Source organism: Amyelois transitella, chromosome 24, assembly GCF_032362555.1.
Source record: "Amyelois transitella isolate CPQ chromosome 24, ilAmyTran1.1, whole genome shotgun sequence".
Classification (NCBI taxonomy): Eukaryota; Metazoa; Arthropoda; class Insecta; order Lepidoptera; family Pyralidae; genus Amyelois; species Amyelois transitella.
The window spans coordinates 3566082-3584216 of NC_083527.1; the positions used below are offsets into that span (position 1 = coordinate 3566082).

At 35.5% G+C, this 18135-nt stretch overlaps 1 protein-coding gene across 5 annotated transcripts in view; it reads right to left on the reverse strand.

Annotated features, from left to right (window-relative positions):
- The window catches only part of LOC106135942 (focal adhesion kinase 1), a 120572-nt gene that overhangs the window by 75550 nt on the left and 26887 nt on the right, over positions 1 to 18135 (reverse strand). The window contains exon 2 of one of the 5 annotated variants that reach the window (XM_060951113.1): positions 1805 to 2254. The exons of the other annotated variants lie outside the window; for them this stretch is intronic. Within the exon in view, the coding sequence (XP_060807096.1) occupies positions 1805 to 1872 (68 nt within the window). The 5' untranslated portion in view covers positions 1873 to 2254. The remainder of the gene's footprint in view (positions 1 to 1804; positions 2255 to 18135) is intronic. 5 annotated transcript variants of the gene reach the window in all.

Genomic DNA, 18135 nt, shown 5'->3' on the forward strand with positions numbered 1-18135 from the left:
ATTGAACGTGAAAATGTAAGTATGTATTTTTAATCTAAACTATAAGGAGGTAAAGTTTGTAATTGTTTTTTGTAAGGGCCATTCTCCGGAAATACTGAACCGATCATGAAAATTCTTTGACCGTTAAGAAGGTACATTATCTGCGGATATTATAGGCTAAGTATGTATCATGGGCGAAGCCGTAACGGGCCGTTAGTCGTCAATTTATGTACAAAGAGTCAGAAATAAAAAGTAAATATGAGAAGTATGAGATAATAGGCAGTAAAGTTTAATACTTACCTTATCAAAAAATTACCACAAGAATTTGAACATCATCACGAGTTTAGCTTCCTAGTGATATTATTCTATCAAAGAGGCTTTCCCTGACATCCCAACTTATATTATAAATGCAAAAATTTAGTTTATTTGTTTGTTTGTTACCACTTCACGGGTTATCTAAAAAAAGGTAACAGGCATTGTTAAACTCGCTATGAACGCCACCCAACCCACAACAACACAACATATTGCTGACTATATGTACGTTCGTATGTCTTAACTAATAGCCTCTCCTGTTTCGGTATAACAGTTACAAGTGAGCTGTCTTCCCTTAAATTTATTAACATGTATGAGCCTTCATGCTAGAAGGCAACATGGATAAGGGGAATAATGCGGGAGTATGAAAAATGCTCATTATTTTGGTCCATGCATGAAAGCTCGTCGGTTTTTTAAATTTATGGACCGTAAGTCAAGAGCAAAGAGTATATAACTACTACGGCCAAGAACACCCTTAACCGACGATCTTGTATGACGAGTTATATTAAGTTTATATAACTATCTCGCTGGATGAAGCGAGAGAAGAGATCGTGTAAGAGAATCGTAAACTAAGTGAGAGATCGAGGAAAAATGCATTTTCTGCCTACCATTTCCGGCGAAACAGGCATAATTTATTATTGTTGTGTTGATGGTTGTATAATATTTATATCAGAATTTCGATGAGGACATAATGACAGGCTTTCGGTGTTTACAAAAAATAAAGCTACATGGATATACAAATGTGGGTAAAGTGTAGGTTATGTTAGGCGTAGTGTGATTACGCCCTCGCGTAGTCTCCACCCGCGAAACATTTAAATAATAAGCGCGTGACTTTCACTTTAGTGGCAAAGTTATGACTTATAAATACATTAATATAAAAAAGGAGCCCCTGCTTAGGTAATTGTCGTGCGGCCACGGCTACGGATGTTAAGAAAATTTTCCATTTTCAGCAATAAAAAATGTATACGACAAAAACCTAAAATTGATTCATTCTTCTGAAGTAGACAATTGACATATTACTTTCTAAGCTAATTAAATTATCCACAGTAAAGGCGCATTGAGTCTGAACCCTAAAATATTCATTCCTGTCGCGACAGGCGCGAGTGCTCATTTATATTTCAGCGACTCACCAATGGTCAGAGACTGCATGCAAAACTGTCCTTTTTACTAATCTGAAGTCTGATTATCGAAATAGGATTACTTATAGGTACCTAATGGTTAATATCTGTTACATATAGGCAATTCCAGACAAAGTAAAAAGAGAAATGTGGAAACCGACCGCATAGTAGGAGAATGCTACTGGAAACACGCAGAAAGGACAGTATTAAATTGAAAATTTGAGTTAATTTTTTCTTTACGAACAAAAATGTTTGACCTCGATTAAGATGGGCATAACGATGGCAGTTTCTTCTCTTCAATGTTTAATGGGTGAATAATATGGCTGAAATTATATTAATAAACGGAAAGATTTAAAGTGAAATCGAGAATAGTGAAGTCTAGTTTTTGTACTTACGTTTCCAAATACTGGAACACCCTGTAGACAGGCTTGCGGTACACGAGAAATCCGTCACACCGCTCCATGGTGCCAGCGGTTCCCAAACTCACTTATCTCAACTCAATGCACTCCCATAGACCAAACACTGACAGCCGGGATACACTTCGATATGTCATTATAATTTCTTAAAAACCTCCAGTAAAAAACTCTATTCGATGCACTTCAAGCACTATTTACACTAGGTAAAAAATTAAGGCGTCAGAACACTATCAATACTGGTTATCAAATATTGGTCCTTTAAGGTGACACTAATTAAGGCTGCTTTATATTTATTGGTTATATGTATAAATATTTTGATTAAAAAGCACTCATTGTTGACTAAACACTACTTTAACGCCGATTCGGGCGATCACAGTGTATTTTATTATACCACTTTAATATTTGGCATATGCATTAAAAACTGGTTATCTGTGAACATGTGAAAATAATTAGTAATTGGTAGTTCAGCATTCAGTTTATTTTCACGAGAAGCCATTGATTAAAAAGAACAAGATTGTTTTATCAATTTATAATCACAAGAAAATTATAATTGATAAGTCCTAGCAAAACCCTTGATGACACAATTATCAAATTTAGAAATAAGCATGAAAATTCCTGCAATACCTATATTACTTTAGTACTGTACCAGAGATAATCCAAATTATCATTTCACTACATTTGTATTAAGAATTTGTATGTTTACACTGAAAACTCATACAACCTCATAATAACCTACTTTGGATTTTTTGAAAGAAGTAAGCCTTCTTTCAAAGTTCCAATGCAGCGGTCCTCGTCATTAGGAGCCGAGCCGATCAAATTTCATAGCCTCCGATTTTGCATAATTGACGCTGATGTTGAAGAAGCTTCATTTATTTAATGATTCTCAAGCCTGAGGGGATATTTTTTTTAATAACGTTTGTTTACACATTTTTTTCGCGTTTTTACTTTAATATATACGTATTAATATATACCGGCGAAATTTAAAAGCATTTATTTGGAAATACATTTGATTATATCTCAACATGTTTGTATTGGTCCGTAAATCATTTTCATATTACATTTCATTCCAAAGATTTTGCTTAGGAATACATTTGAATAAGTCGGTAAATTATTTTTGTATTGTACTGCATTATTTAAAGTGCCGTGTGGTTTCCGGCACTTTAGAATAGAATTACTCCATATCTTTCCCATGGAGGTCGTAATATGAAGCTAAGGCTTAGGCTTATAAATTTGGGATTCTTCTTTTAGGCGATGTGCTAGCAACCTGTCACTATTTGAATCTCAATTCCACCATAAAGCCGTACAGCTGAACGCAGCCTTTAATTCTTTTCAAGACAGTGGGCTCTGTCTACCGCGCAAGGGATTTGAACGTGACTATATGTATGTATTTATTATTTTAAACTAATTAACATCTAAAGTTTTGTTAGAGAAATATAATACCTAGCGGAATATAGTTTTTAATCAGTATTACATAGTTGATACTCTATTAATAAAACGACACAACAAACTACACCAAGGTTATTCAATATCATGATGAGTTGGCATCGACAGAAATATTATTTCAAGCATTTAGAATAACAGAAAAATATCATTGCCTATCAGCCGCATCCGTTCCCATAACGGAAAGATAAAAACAATAGCCGTTGCTTTATTGAAATGATAATAATATCGTCATTGTGTCACATGCAATTTTTCTTTTGAATATTGTGAAAATGAGATGCGATAGAGATAGCAGTTTGTCTCTAAAAACCGAGTACACGTACGAAACTCAAAATTATATAATGGTAACTTCATACTTCCCAATAAAATAGAATAATTTCTCAACACATAATCATACACACACACACATATTTGAGACAGATTTCAAGTGTTTCATATCACCAAGTCAATAATCAAGTTAACTCAAATAAGCAGCAATTGAGGTATTGAAATCTTAATTTGTTACTGTAACATTATCGTCATTAGTGCAAAGTTTTCGAAAGTCAAAAGTCATAAATGCAAACGAAATTTATGTTACTTTACAGTTGTCATATAGATAACCACCACTGCCGTAAAGCATATGAGCATACCTGCCAATGCTGTAAAAGAATGACAATTTATTCCGAAACATAAAGGGAATTCCATTACATTAGCACTTAGTAATATAAACTTACAGTTATATGCCAATTACAATTGCAAGGCGGAACCGTAAGAGCGGAAGCAGATAACACGCGCGCCACCTGTCGGCCGAATGCTGTAACACGACAGCAGTTTGACGAACACTGACCATGTCGGAGCTGATCGTATTGTTAATGGATATAGGCACCATGTTTACAAATAAGAAGACCTTAACCAAATTCTATGGACACTCTTCTCTGTTAAATGAGAAAGGAATTTTTCAAATCGATTTATAAATACGGGAGATATGCCGTAACGTAATAAATAAATAAAAAAACAGAACTTATTCTGTTGATTTTTGAGGTGTTTCCTGATATCGTCCACTGTTATAAACAGACCTTAACCAAATTTCTGTGAGACCACATGGATATTCTATTCTTTTGAATGCAGACTCAACTGCTCACGATCAAAATCTAACTACAAGTACTACTTAAAAAATCGCATCACGAAATAGATTCCACAACAAACTTACCAGTACTAGGCACTTTGTTTCAGTTCATTTCCTTAGCTTATCGGATCTTAACTAACTTCTCATTGATGACCGTGCTTATCCCTGGGGTGACGCTTTATAGCCAGTCTTGGAACTCCGGTCAACGACCTCATCAAAAGCTAGACCTGACTGTTTACACTCAATTCATTAAAAGTTTTGTTGACAAAGGATTGCTCATTGAGATACAAAAATATTTCGGGAATTTTAAGGACAATGAAAAGAAAGATATCTTGACTTGACTAGACGTGATTGTATGTATTTATATCATGATTTCTATATACTACCCAAGGAACACATGTGCTCAATTCCAGCTTCTTACACACAGAGTTTCGGTTGTCATTTGCATTCTCATTAATTTGAGTTTTATATCTTGAAATTTCAATATAGGTACTTCAATAATCTTAAAATATAGCCCGTATGATAAAATAGATGATCCGTAGATTATAGTTATCATACCCGTTGTACCTGTACTTGCGTGTTTAACGCCAATTTGTTAAGTAGTTTATTCGACGTACAAACTAACGGTCTAGCAAGTATAGTTAGTATAGTATGGTTAGCATAGGCTGACATCTGACTAATACACATTCACATGTTTATAAATAAATAAATAAATTCATACGGGACAAAATTCGAGACTTGTGTTACGAAATTCTATACTTATAATTTATTAAATTCTATACTATATATTTTATAATAAATACTTATTATACTTATATAGATAAACATCAAAGATCCAGGCCGATCAAAGAAATTTCGTTTCTCACACCCTGGCCAGGATTCGAACCCGGTACCAATTGTGATACAGACAAGCGCACTACTGTTGCGCCACAGAGGCTGTCAAAATATATACCTACATCAAATCACACCTCTTTCCTAGAGGGGCAGGCAGAGACTACATGTTTCCACTTGCCACGATGATTGCATAATTGTTTCGCTTTTTTCACATTTAAAACTCACTTCATGCAAGCTCATCGGTTTCGGGTACTCTTGGCCTGAGCTTTTGGAAGTGTTTGTTTTTGTTACAGTATTGCATAAAACAAAATTTTGTTTAATATACCTACTTAAATATAAAGATTCGTCGTTCGACATAGTAAACAAAATTTTCACTGGTGATAAAAATACACTGAAAATTCTAGATTTTATAAAATACGGCCATAAAACCTCTCTCACATCATTCTCAATTAGGGGTGCTAAAATATTGCCATCTGGCGGTACACTAAGTCAAACTAATGGTTGTCTTAAAAGATGGTCTAATTTACCGTTACGTTGCATATTCACTTTCTACGTTCTAACTTAAGCGTGGTATATCCTTTAATGAATGAAATAATATATCGTTTTATAATTGAAGACTTATGAAAACAAAATTATGACTTAAACACTTATAAACACACTACTACTACGCCCGGGGCTTCGTTTCTATGGGAATTTCAGGATATGTGTTTTAAGATACCTATTCAATGATAAACATAAATGTTGTTTCAGGTAATATTTTACAAATGTACAAAAAATTATCAATATCCATCCAGAAGATTTTGCGTGAAAGAGTGACAAACACACACATCCTGAAAAATTTTAGGAAATATAGTAGGATTTTTTCTTCGTAACGTTACCGTGGACGGTAATGCCTAAACGATTTTAGTCCTACCTGCTTTACAGATTTTAAGTATTATATTTCGTTATACAAATAAGTAAGTTTCTCCATGCTGGTAGTGAATTAAAAAACAAAATGTGCCAGCTACTTCTATCTCCGTGTATATTGCAAAAGTCAATTAAGGGAAATTCACAATTTGAATCTGAATTATTTTATCATTGAGCTATACAAATGAACGTTGCCTTTCAGTCTTCTCTGTCTACATCGTAAGGAAAAAAGACGTGATAAATATGTACTTAAATACGATTAAGGCTCCGCTCTAGCAACTATTAAGGCACGCGACTCCCATACATTTACCGGGGATACGTGACTTCGTTCGCGCGGTAACCGGATAACCGGTAATGCGGAAATGTTGTCGGCTGAATACAGCCTAGAGAGTCATCTGGATCGTCTGAATCAAATATCATTGGAATAGTATAGGATGTGTATAGTGCCGTGTGGTTCCCGGCACCAATAGAAAAAAGAATAAGACCAGTCCACTCCATCTCTCTCCCATGGATGTCGTAAAAGGCGACTAAAGGCTAGGCTTACAAACTTGCGAGTCTTCTTTTAGGCGGTGGGCTAGCAACCTGTCACTATTTGAATCTCAATTCTATCTTAAAGCCAAATAGCAGAAAGTGGCCTATGAGTCTTTACAAGACTGCTGGCTCTGTTATGTATGTAGTATAGGATGAATCTTGAATTTGTAAGCGCCAGAAGTCGAAGAGTTCGTCAACGATAAAAAAAGCTTGATGCACAAGAACGTACAGGTTTAAGGTAGGTAGGTTACCTAGCCCGGTCTTATACCAATGACCCTTTCTTTAATTATATTCATTGAACATATAAAAGTATATTTCACAGCTCTTCATCTTAATCTATCATAAGGCAAACCAGCTGAACGCAAACTTTCACTCAATTTACTAGACTGGCACTGTCTTGTAAGGGATAAAGATGTGATATCGTGAGATCAAGTCCAAATTGATTCCCTCCAAAATGAAGTGACGCAAATTTGAGTCACCAAACAAAGTCAACGGCGTTCCTTCATCTTGAGATTTACTTTAGAAATTCATGGGAGCTCCCCGGGGACGCCTTCCGACAGTACAATACTCCTCTCTCGATCAAACAATACCTGTCAATAAGGTATTGTTCAATTACATCTCCAATATTATTGAGGATTACTTCCAATGTAAAATGGGTGATTGAGGTTAAATTTGAATTAGGTTTTTTGAAGGATTTTCGATATCATTCAAATTAATAATTCAATTTCTTCAAATTTATTATTTAAATTAATTATTATGGGACATTTAAAACAACTTAAATTAAGAACTTAATAAGCGGAAAAAAAATTCGATCAAAACCGAAACCAAAAAATAATGTGTGTACATATTAAATTTTGGTCAATATTATTTGTTCAATGTTACTCGCACAAAAAGAAGTTTGTTGCTTATCAGATTAACTACATATGTATGTGTAAACGGGACTTTTAGTAAAATTTTACTAAATCAGGCGGAGCTATGGGCAGAAGCTAGTACGAAAATAAAGTTTAATTCTGACTAAAAGCAATTTGCAATATAATATTCTCGAAAATTTTATCAGTGTTTATTTTGCAGCCGCGGCCATAAAATTGGCTTTGTAATTTTTTGGTCCCTTTGGAGACTTTCTGGAACAAGGTCAACAGACATAGGCAGTAATACTAATAAAATGTTACAAAATTTATTAGAACATAGGTTAATCTTCTTTAAAATATCACACTGTTTTCAATTCGGTAGTGGAACTTTAATGAATAAACAGTTTTGTTATTAAAATGTATGTTTGTTTCATTAAAAATGCTAAAGCCGGTCTGTGTCCGTTAAGACTGATGATTTTTTTGTATGAATATAATTCAAAATGTTCTTTTCCTTCCTCAGTGGTACTTACGATAAATATCTAAGCAGGTCAAACGGGTTACGTTATTCTGAAAAGTCTCATAAAAACGGGGAATACAGAAATTTTAATCAAACACGGCCGGAGGTCCGAACAAAAGTTAGTACCTACTTATAATTTTATTAATATGTGCATTGATTCAATAACTCTGTAATGTCTAACATTACGTAGTGTAAACAAACACGAATCGCCCAATATAGCACATGATTCATACGAGAGCTTCCCAGAATAAGTGGCTCATGTCCCGAAAAATTAACAGTTTTATAGGAAGCACATTCGAGATAACTGTTATAAGAAATATTTATAGAACATTTATTTGAAGAAACTGGACTGGACTGGAACTGTGCTTGGTGTTTTTTATTGCAGTTCACAATTGCAGCCTAGCAACCATCTTATGAGAATGGTTTTGGGAAAAAACAATAGAGACAAACAAATTATTCCCAGACGTGGGACATATTATGCAAAATTTCAACGAAATCGTTACAAAGACAATTTTTAGAAAATGCGAGTACAATAATGGACTCTACTGCTTACATACACTGCTACGTTTTTTAACTAACCACAAGCCACCAAGGTTCTACCACGTCTACAAATTCAGTTGCTCAAAGTGCACCTTACTCCTGCCGTAACAGCATCGGTTTGCATCCAAACTAGTTCATCACCAGTTCATCGACCCATTATTTCGTTCAATTAAGTAATTAGTACACGACACATCGCCCAGACTATATTCGTAGTATGTTATAGGTTGGTAACGGAACCGAGCTATTGTTGTCGGCGTGATTTCATTACTCATTCAGTGCGCTTGTAGCGATGCACTTTGGTGTATATTAATTAACTGAATTACTGATATAAAAATTTTAACTCAAGTTTGTCTGTACAGTACACCATTACACAACACTAGAGGACGCCTGTAGCTCCGCTCCTGATAATTCCCGTTAATTATCGTTCACGCGGGAATTACGGAACCTTAAAAGTTCAAGTCTCTGGACTCAGAGGTTTGGGCTGTGTGTAATCAGTCAGTCAGTCACTCTTTGGTTCAGGTAAGCCACCTGGCGTTAGTCCCGCAAAGTAAATAAATGGACATTTTAATAAGAATCTTAATAAACTGTAATTACATCAGTTTGTTACTGATAGAAAAATTATTACTACAACAAGATTTCTTAAGAAAAATTGTCCAGTTTTTCGTCAATCACTCTGTATATTATGAAATCATATGTACACAAGGACAATTCACAATTCATTTCAAATTGTTTAACAATTGTGACCGATAAAAACTACTGGTAGCCAATAACAAATTGGTTTAACTATTTAATCATAATTTATGACGCTGCTAATTAAAATCTCCGGTTTATTTATTTTGGTTAACATCATTATTTATGCTCTTCCATTTGTTTGTGTAACCATCGCTTTATCGACATCTATAAACAATTTAGCGTTTATTATCATTCTGAATTCAAATGTTCCTTTTCATATAAACACATTTTATTGGTTTACACATATAATTCGAAAAATCTTTTAAATATATAAAAGACGACACTTTCTGACATGAAAGAACGTCATAACAACGCCCAGCTCGAACGGTTCAGTCTTGAGATTTGATATTTGGCAAGTGGGTTCCTCATGTGGTGCACTAAGAATTGATTTTCTGAAATTTCACGCGATTTTCCGTTTTACCCGTACGAAGTCGCGGTCGAAATCGTAATAATAATAAAAGCATAGCAGTAGAAAGTATTGGCTAACGTTATGTCCCAACTGATGGTTTTTACACCATATAATTTTATATTGAATCTCAGTTTTGAGATTAGATAGTTTTACATATGCGTATTAAACTGCGGGTGTCGCAAAACACGGAGTTTTCTGTGCAGTTCTAAGTTTAAGTGCTGTAGCGGCCGTTCAGCCTCCATGGACAGACACACTTTGACTTGACATTTTATATGAACAAAACTGACTGACAGACTAATAAAAAAAAGGACAATCAAAACTAAGATGAAGACAATAACACACGACGCCTTGAACAGCCAAAAAAGTTTCAAGTGCAATAAGGCATTTCTATTGTCGAATTTCTTATTGTTAAATCGGGGTTTTTCAAATCATCTAAGATACAATCTGTAAAAACATTATCTAACGACTAACCATTTGGTCATTCGTCTTGGCAGATCTGCCATTTACAATGTCTGAATGAAGCACAATACAGAATTTGGAGGAATGCCAACCGTTTATCATGCAAAAAGGAGTTTTCAAAAGGCTTGCGAAGTCCTTTTTAATTTTGAAATAACGAAAGAAAATTTACAATTCTGGGTACCAAAAGGTATTAGCGTTTAAATTTTACATAATGCACTGCGAAAAAGAAAAATAATTTTCACTGATTATTTGCATCATGAATAAAAACGAATGCCAGAATCTTGTAGTCGTACATCTTAGACGTAGAAAGAAAAACGCGCGAATACCGTTTGGAATAACGTGGGTGGAAATTTCTAGTAATCGTGTCTTATTTATTTATGTACACAAAATTTTATCATAAAGCCAAACAGCTGAACGTGGCATATCAGTCTCTTCAAGGCTTTTTGCTCTGTCTACCCCGCAAGGAATATAGACGTGATTATATGAAGAATTAAATACAGGAGCATTTAAAACAGTAATTACTTACTTAGTGCTTATACATTATACTTTTCTTCGTTAAATCTCATGTAAGTTAAATGCATCAGTTTCAAGTTCTAAGAGTGAAAATAAACTGTACGAAACCCACACCATATTTAACATTACCTATAAAACCAAACCACCCTTCGACATGACACCAAATTAAACAATTCACGGCACAAAGTAGACATTACATCAACTATTCTATACATCGGCACGGGTACTTAAATCCGTATTACATGAATATGAGCCGCTGGAGACGAGACAAACTGACTAAACTAGCTATCTAGATGCAAACTGCAAGGATATGCGCCATGCAAACGGCGATTGATACATGGGAGACGGCGCATGAGTAAATACTGGCGACGGGAGCATTGATGTGGTGCGTTGTCAAACAGATACTAACTTTGTATTTGTACTGTGTTGGCGTTAGTAATAGATAGCCATGTTTGTATTTTATAATTTTTTTCGGATTGAAAATTTCAATGTCTAGTTTATGTGATGTAGTGTTGCTCAATAAACGCTTACGTGTTTAGTTAGTTAATATTATATTAGTTATAAAAATTGGATTGGATAAAATATATCTCATGCGTTACTAAACTATGAGATTTCCGGAACTCCCCACATTTACCTCGTGGCGTTAGACTCGCTGGCATCCTGATCTCTCTTGAGGGCAGTACAGGGTCCGCCTTGAACCATACGATCCTGGAATTCAGGATTTTACACGTAGCAACTCTCGTCTGACTTCCGCTACATTTCCAGGGGAAGATTCCCCACATTGGGTTGGACGATGGTTACACAACCAATTGCCTGGAATATGTACATGCTGATGCACTGGTAATTAGATTTGTACGGTGAAGGAAAACATTGTGAGGAAAGATTATCTTAAAAGCGTAACAAAGAATTCTATCGCAAAAGGTATGTTTATTCGTGTGTCGGCAGACACGCGCGGCTTCGAAACGAATTCAAGCGCCGCGCCTTGAATGCATGCTGAATATTTATCTATTTTATTTATGAACTGGCTTAAGAGCGCGGCTTTCCTCGCAAAATGTCGTCCATCGCACATCCCGTGGAAATATTTTTCGCTATGAAAGATAACCATGTCCTTCTCAAAACTCAGGGCTCAAGGCGCTTTATAATATAGGTTTGACAAAGTTGTCAAGTGTTTAATTATGACACAAAATAATCTATGTCATATGTTGGTATATAAACTTCAAATTAATTTACTCTTTTAAATTAATGTCACTTACAATATTTCTTACAATAGACTGGAATGTAGGTACCAAATAAGAGTATTTACTATATACAAGATAGTATCAAATTATAATTTGAGGTTGTGAAAGTATTTCCCAACATGGCGTTTATGATGTGGTGTCGTGTGTCCTGGGTCCGGGACTCGGGATTAAACCCATATATTCTCCGGGCGTGCCGTATCGCCAGCGAGCGAAAAACGCTGAAATATCGTTGAAAAATGTGGCTTTTAAGTCAGGTTGCATTGCTTTACGCTTAAAGAGAAACGTTTTTAGCGAAGGGAGTTCCAATAAATATTGAAATTATTGTGAAAAGTAATTAAAAACATTTTGACTGATAATCTGAAACCAGTACGCGGACTTATCACCAAAGAACTATCTGCTAGTCAATCTTAAATATCAATTTGCCAAACGTATTAAGCGTATTAAGGTCCACTCAAAAAAATTTTATAAAAAAAATATTCAAAGGCCTTTTTCTTATAATTTCCAGTTTAACTTTTCGCACACACTCTGTTCCTTTCCTCAACTGGGCGGTAAAAGATCGGAGCGGTAATTGGTAGCACGCAATAAAAAAAGACTCGATTTACCAAAAAAAGTGAATCATACTCAAAATGCTAACTCTACTCTTCAGCCAACCAAACCAAACAAAGCATTCTATTTTTGAAAATTTGACAGCCCACCATTTCGTGTTCCCGAACATTCTATGAGGGCTTTCGTACAAACTGAAAGTGAGGCAATTCAATGGTGCGGCATTGTTTTACTAATTGGAGTTTTCAGGGCAAGTGCGCCGTACAGCCACTGTGCCCAATGTTCCGTTTGGAGAGCCTTTACAAACTCTAGCAAAGGCAGAATTGCGAGTAGCCAGTCAGCCTAGTTTGACTGAAAACGTTTATATGCTGTAGATGCGTGTTATTTACTGAGTTTAGTTAATTATACTGGCGTCATCAGCGGAGGAGTTACAGGAGATGGTAAACTGTATGCATGAAGCTTTAAAAGAGAAAGGAATGAAAGTGAACGTAAGTAAAACTAAAACACTGGTTTTTAAAATGGAGAAAGAAATGACAGCATGTAATATTTTGATTGGAGGAGAAAAAGTTGAGCAAGTGAAAGAGTTTGTATATCTAGGATCAAAGTTTACATCAGATGGCAAGTGTGATAGTGATATTGAAAGGAGAGTGAACGCGGGGAACATGGTGAATGGAGCTTTGCATGCCTTTATGAGCAGTCAGAAACTATCCAAAAAGGCTCGACTGGCTGTGCACAGGGGCGTGTTGGTCCCGACATTAATGTATGGGAGTGAAAGTTGGGTATGGCAAAAGAAGCACGAAAGCAGAATAAATGCAGTGGAAATGAGAGCGTTAAGGAGTATGTTGGGTGTGAAATTGAGTGACCGGATAAGGAACAGCGTGATAAGGGAATGTTGTGATGTGAAAGAAGATGTAGTTACAGGAATAGAAAAGGGTATGTTGAGATGGTTCGGTCATGTGGAGAGGATGAATGAAAACAGGTTGACTAAGCAGATATACAAGGAGAGTGTGGAGGGAAAGGTCGGGGTGGGAAGACCTAGACGAACATATCTTGATCAAATTAAGGACGTCCTGGTGAAGGGTCAGGTCAAAAGTGCCCGAAACCGCCGAGCTTGCATGAAGAGAGTTATGAATGTGGATGAAGCAAAGGAAGTATGCAGGGATCGTGGCAAGTGGAAAGAGGTAGTCTCTGCCTACCCCTCCGGGAAAGAGGCGTGAGTTTATGTATGTATGTATGTATGTTTAGTTAATTGATTTATAGTGTGGTTTATAAGTAAGTAATCTTACTGATTTATTATTTTTTGTGACAACCAATTTTTGTGAAAACGAAAAATATATTTTCAACACTTCAAGCCAAATAAAATATATTTTTTAATTTATAAAAATGACATTTTAATCTACTCGAGACTTTTGGCTCTGTCTAAGGGATAAAGACGTGAATTTAAATATGTATGTTAATGTACTCGTATAAAACGTCTTTTGTAAAGTACCTACTTTGTTAATTTATGTTGCAATAAAAAGTACCAATTTCAGACATAAATTAAAAAAAAATGCCTTATTGAATTTGAATAAAACTTCAAAGAGGAAAATACAGGTGAATGACGAACGAATCTCATACATCAAAGGGTTTCAATTCAAATGTAATTACCAGCATTTTCTTTCCACTGACCAAACCCAACAGTCGGCAAACATCACAGAGGTAGGAAATATTCAGACCGTATAATTGAATTAACGTTGACGGTTACTGTGGTGGGGAAAACTGGAAATTTTTCATGCTTTTATGCAACTACCGAATTTGTCATTTGCAAGTCTGAATAGAAAAGTTTTTTTTTCGAATACGTCACTACCCAACAAACATTTAGGCGACGATTAGAGCTTATTTTGTTACTTAGTGGGCTACAAAGGCATTACAGTAGCAACACTTATGACTATTGGCGATAAAGTGGCGTACCAAGTAACGTATATCACTTCTACTTATAATACAGAGTTACAAGCGCGACAATTAGGCGAGCTTAAAGGTTATGGATGTATTATGGCAAATCTTAACACTGTTGTATATGCACAGCATTTTGTGTTATAGCTTTAAGTGAATCTTAGAACTCTAAGATCTAAATAAGAATAAGAATTAGCTACTACCTCCAAAAGTGCTATGCAGGTGATAATAAACTCTTTACAAGAACCTAAAGTTGCACAATAGCGTTAATAAGCGCTACCAGCCTTACAATAGTGTTTATTTAATCTTATATAGAACCAAATGCTTGAAGTTATACAAAACTCTCTTGCATTACCTTAAGTCAAATAGGAGTATAATTTTTCGCTATAACAGATCCTCTAGCGTCTATTGTTACTTTTTTGTGACTTCTTCTTCTTCTTCTTCTTCTTAGCCTTCTTCTATCAGCATTCTGATGTAGGCCTCCTTCATCTCCTTCCATTCTTCTCTATTTTGGGCAGTAAGAGTCCAATTGCTGCCCGCCACCTGCTTGATGTCGTCTTTCCATCTCATTTGTGGCCTTCCCCTGGGTCGCTTTTGGTCCCAAGGTCTCCAGTCTAGCAATCTTTTGCACCAAGATTCAGACTTCCTGGCAATATGACCAGCCCACTCCCACTTGAGCTTCGCAACTCTTCTGCCAACATCCGTGACTTTGCTGCGCCGTCTTAGGTCCTTATTGGTCACACGGTCTTTCAGACAGACGCCTACAATTTTCCGCTCCATATGCCTTTGTGCCACCCCAAGCTTGTGTATCACTTCTTGGGTAGTCACCCAGGTTTCGGCGCCATATGTCAGGACGGGTAGTATACACTGGTCGAAAATTTGGGCTTTTTGTCGTGACGTCAGGTTCATGTTAAAAACATATTCAAGCTTGGAGTAGGCTGCCCACCCCAGTCTTATTCGTCTGTCGATTTCGTTACACTGGTTCTCTTTGCCTATTTTAATTTCTTGACCCAAGTACACATACTTTTGGACTTGCTCAATTTCTGTCCCTCCTACTTCAATCCTGATGTTGTTTTGTTGTTCGGATGTCATAACTTTGGTCTTATCGAGGTTCATCTCCAGTCCTACTCGTAATGATGTGTTGTGTAGGTGACTAAAGGTAAAGTAATAGCGCTTAAGGTCACTACTGTATTTCTTATATTGACTACTTGTTTTTAATGGCGTCGCAACCAAAATAAACAAAAATTGTTGTAAATACGTGGAAAAGTTTTCAGTAAATAGACAACATACATCGGGCGCTCGAATTATTTGCCAATAAATATGTAACATATTCACAGTGTACTTCCCTTCGCAGCAAAAATATGCTTTCTTTCGCACCATACAATATCACTTTTTTTTGTTTAATATAAAAATCATTAGGCGTAAACTTATAGCCATTGAAAATAAAATTATTTATTATTAGATCACAAAATTAGTTTAATTATCTTGAATAGCGTTCAGACCGTTACAAAACACCTATTTACCTCCCTTTTAGCGCTTGAAAATATAATTAACGGCTTTGTATCTCTACTGTACCGCTTAAGGAGTCAGTTGACGCTTATTTACCCCTCTTGTATCGCTAAGAGATCCTGTTACCGCTATAATAACTTTCTTATAGCATTGATTGTACCTCTTAGCCAATTACCATAACTCTTGTATACCGTCATTATACAACCTTAAGTAATATAAAAATTGTGCCCAATTCGGGGGTAAAGTAGGGTTAGAGCGCGCTCTAACACTAATTTGTTACACCCATAAACCACTTTAGAATCTAGTTAGCGCTTTTATAGACTTATTATAAATCTTACTTTAGCGCCTAATTGTTACTTGGGTATGCGTTACTGATATTTTGTTCTAAACTTACTGAATAATTTTACAGCGCATTTTAGATTTTCATGTCTTAGAAAACAACGGATCTTTAAGCAAATTTCCTGTATGTTAATGACATAACAATAAAATTACACTAAAAAGATAATTTAATAGAAAAAAATAACAAATTTCGATATATTAGAATAAAACATTTTAAGTATCAGTACATATATTTTTACTGCTATTTCACTAATTCACATACTAAATATTCGACATTGAAATTTAATCAAATAAAATAAGCAGATATACATGGAGAGTGTGGAGGGAAAGGTCGGGGTGGGAAGACCTAGATGAACATATCTTGATCAAATTAAGGACATCCTGGTGAAGGGTCAGGTCAAAAGTACCCGAGACCGCCGAGCTTGCATGAAGAGAGTTATGAATGTGGATGAAGCAAAGGAAGTATGCAGGGATCGTGGCAAGTGGAAAGAGGTAGTCTCTGCCTACCCCTCCGGGATAGGGGCGTGATTTTATGTATGTATGTAAAATCAGTAGAGAACAGTTTTCTGTTTCTTTATAAACTAAAAATAACCATTTAAAAACAAAACTCGTCCAGGTTCATAGATATTAATTAAAGAAAACTAAGATTTCTCGGTTTATTCGCGCTGCAGATGAAGTGGAGTCGAGTCGGCGATAATTTCAACAAATTGGTTCCATTGTTAGCGGTCTGCCGAGTCTGAACAACTCAGCTCTTCAGCTTAATTGAGATTCTTCTTCTAAAAATATGTTTCTTTGAAATTTTTCGTATCTTTTTTTCTTCCTAGGAAATACATACTAATATTAATATCAATGCGTAAGTATGTCTGTCTATCTGTTACGCTTTCAAGGCTTTTCGCTAGACCGAGCTCCCACGGAAAAGACAAAAACAAAAATTTCCATTTTACACGGGCAAAATCAAGTCAGAAATAAACTTAAAATAAAATTTGATAATTGAAAAATACTAAATATAAATATATACTCACGTCTCTTTCCCAGAGGAGTGAAAAGACACTACCTCTAGATTAAACCAATCCCACCATCATCATTTTACAAATACATATAATCACGTTTATATCCCTTGCGGTGTAGACAGAGCCAACAGTCTTAAAAAGACTAATAGGCCACGTAAGCTGTTTGGCTTAATGATACTCGTAGAATTGAGATTCAAATAGTGACAGGTTGCTAGCCTGTCGCCTAAAAAAGCCATTTTACGTCTTCGAAATGATGAATATAATTTTAAAAAGCTGAAAAATATTTGCTTAAATACAGTCGACGGTTCGTTAAAACACTCTTTAATATGTCTTCAACTTTTGTACGACTCATAAAGCCAGTAAGCTATTTAACTTTCCCAGAACACACGTTCGCAGACGATTCGTCACGGAAATATAAGTAATAGAGAAATAATATAGCAATTCTCCACGCTTTTCTCCGTTTTCAATATGTTTTCATTATATTTACTATTGATTGAGGGATCCAATTGCTGTAGGTGAGTTATTTGGAATCGATTGAGGAGTGTGTTATTAGCTTTAATGAAAAAAAATATATATACGAAAGCAATTTCGACGACACATACTTAATCATATATCACATTGTAACTACAAAGTACTTCAAACCCAAATCTGTAAGAGGGAAATCACTAGTACACATGTGATAAGCGTTACATAAGAGATTATGCACAAAAGATCCTGTTCTTTCCTAATTAAAAAAAAATAAATACTGGCAGAATTAAATTTTAAGTTACATACATACTTATAATTACGTCTAAATCTCTTGCGGGACAGAGCCAATAAATCTGGTCATCGGAAAGACTCATAGGCCACGTTTGGCTTAATGATAGATTTGTGATTAACGTTACAAAGATATACTAACAAGAAAT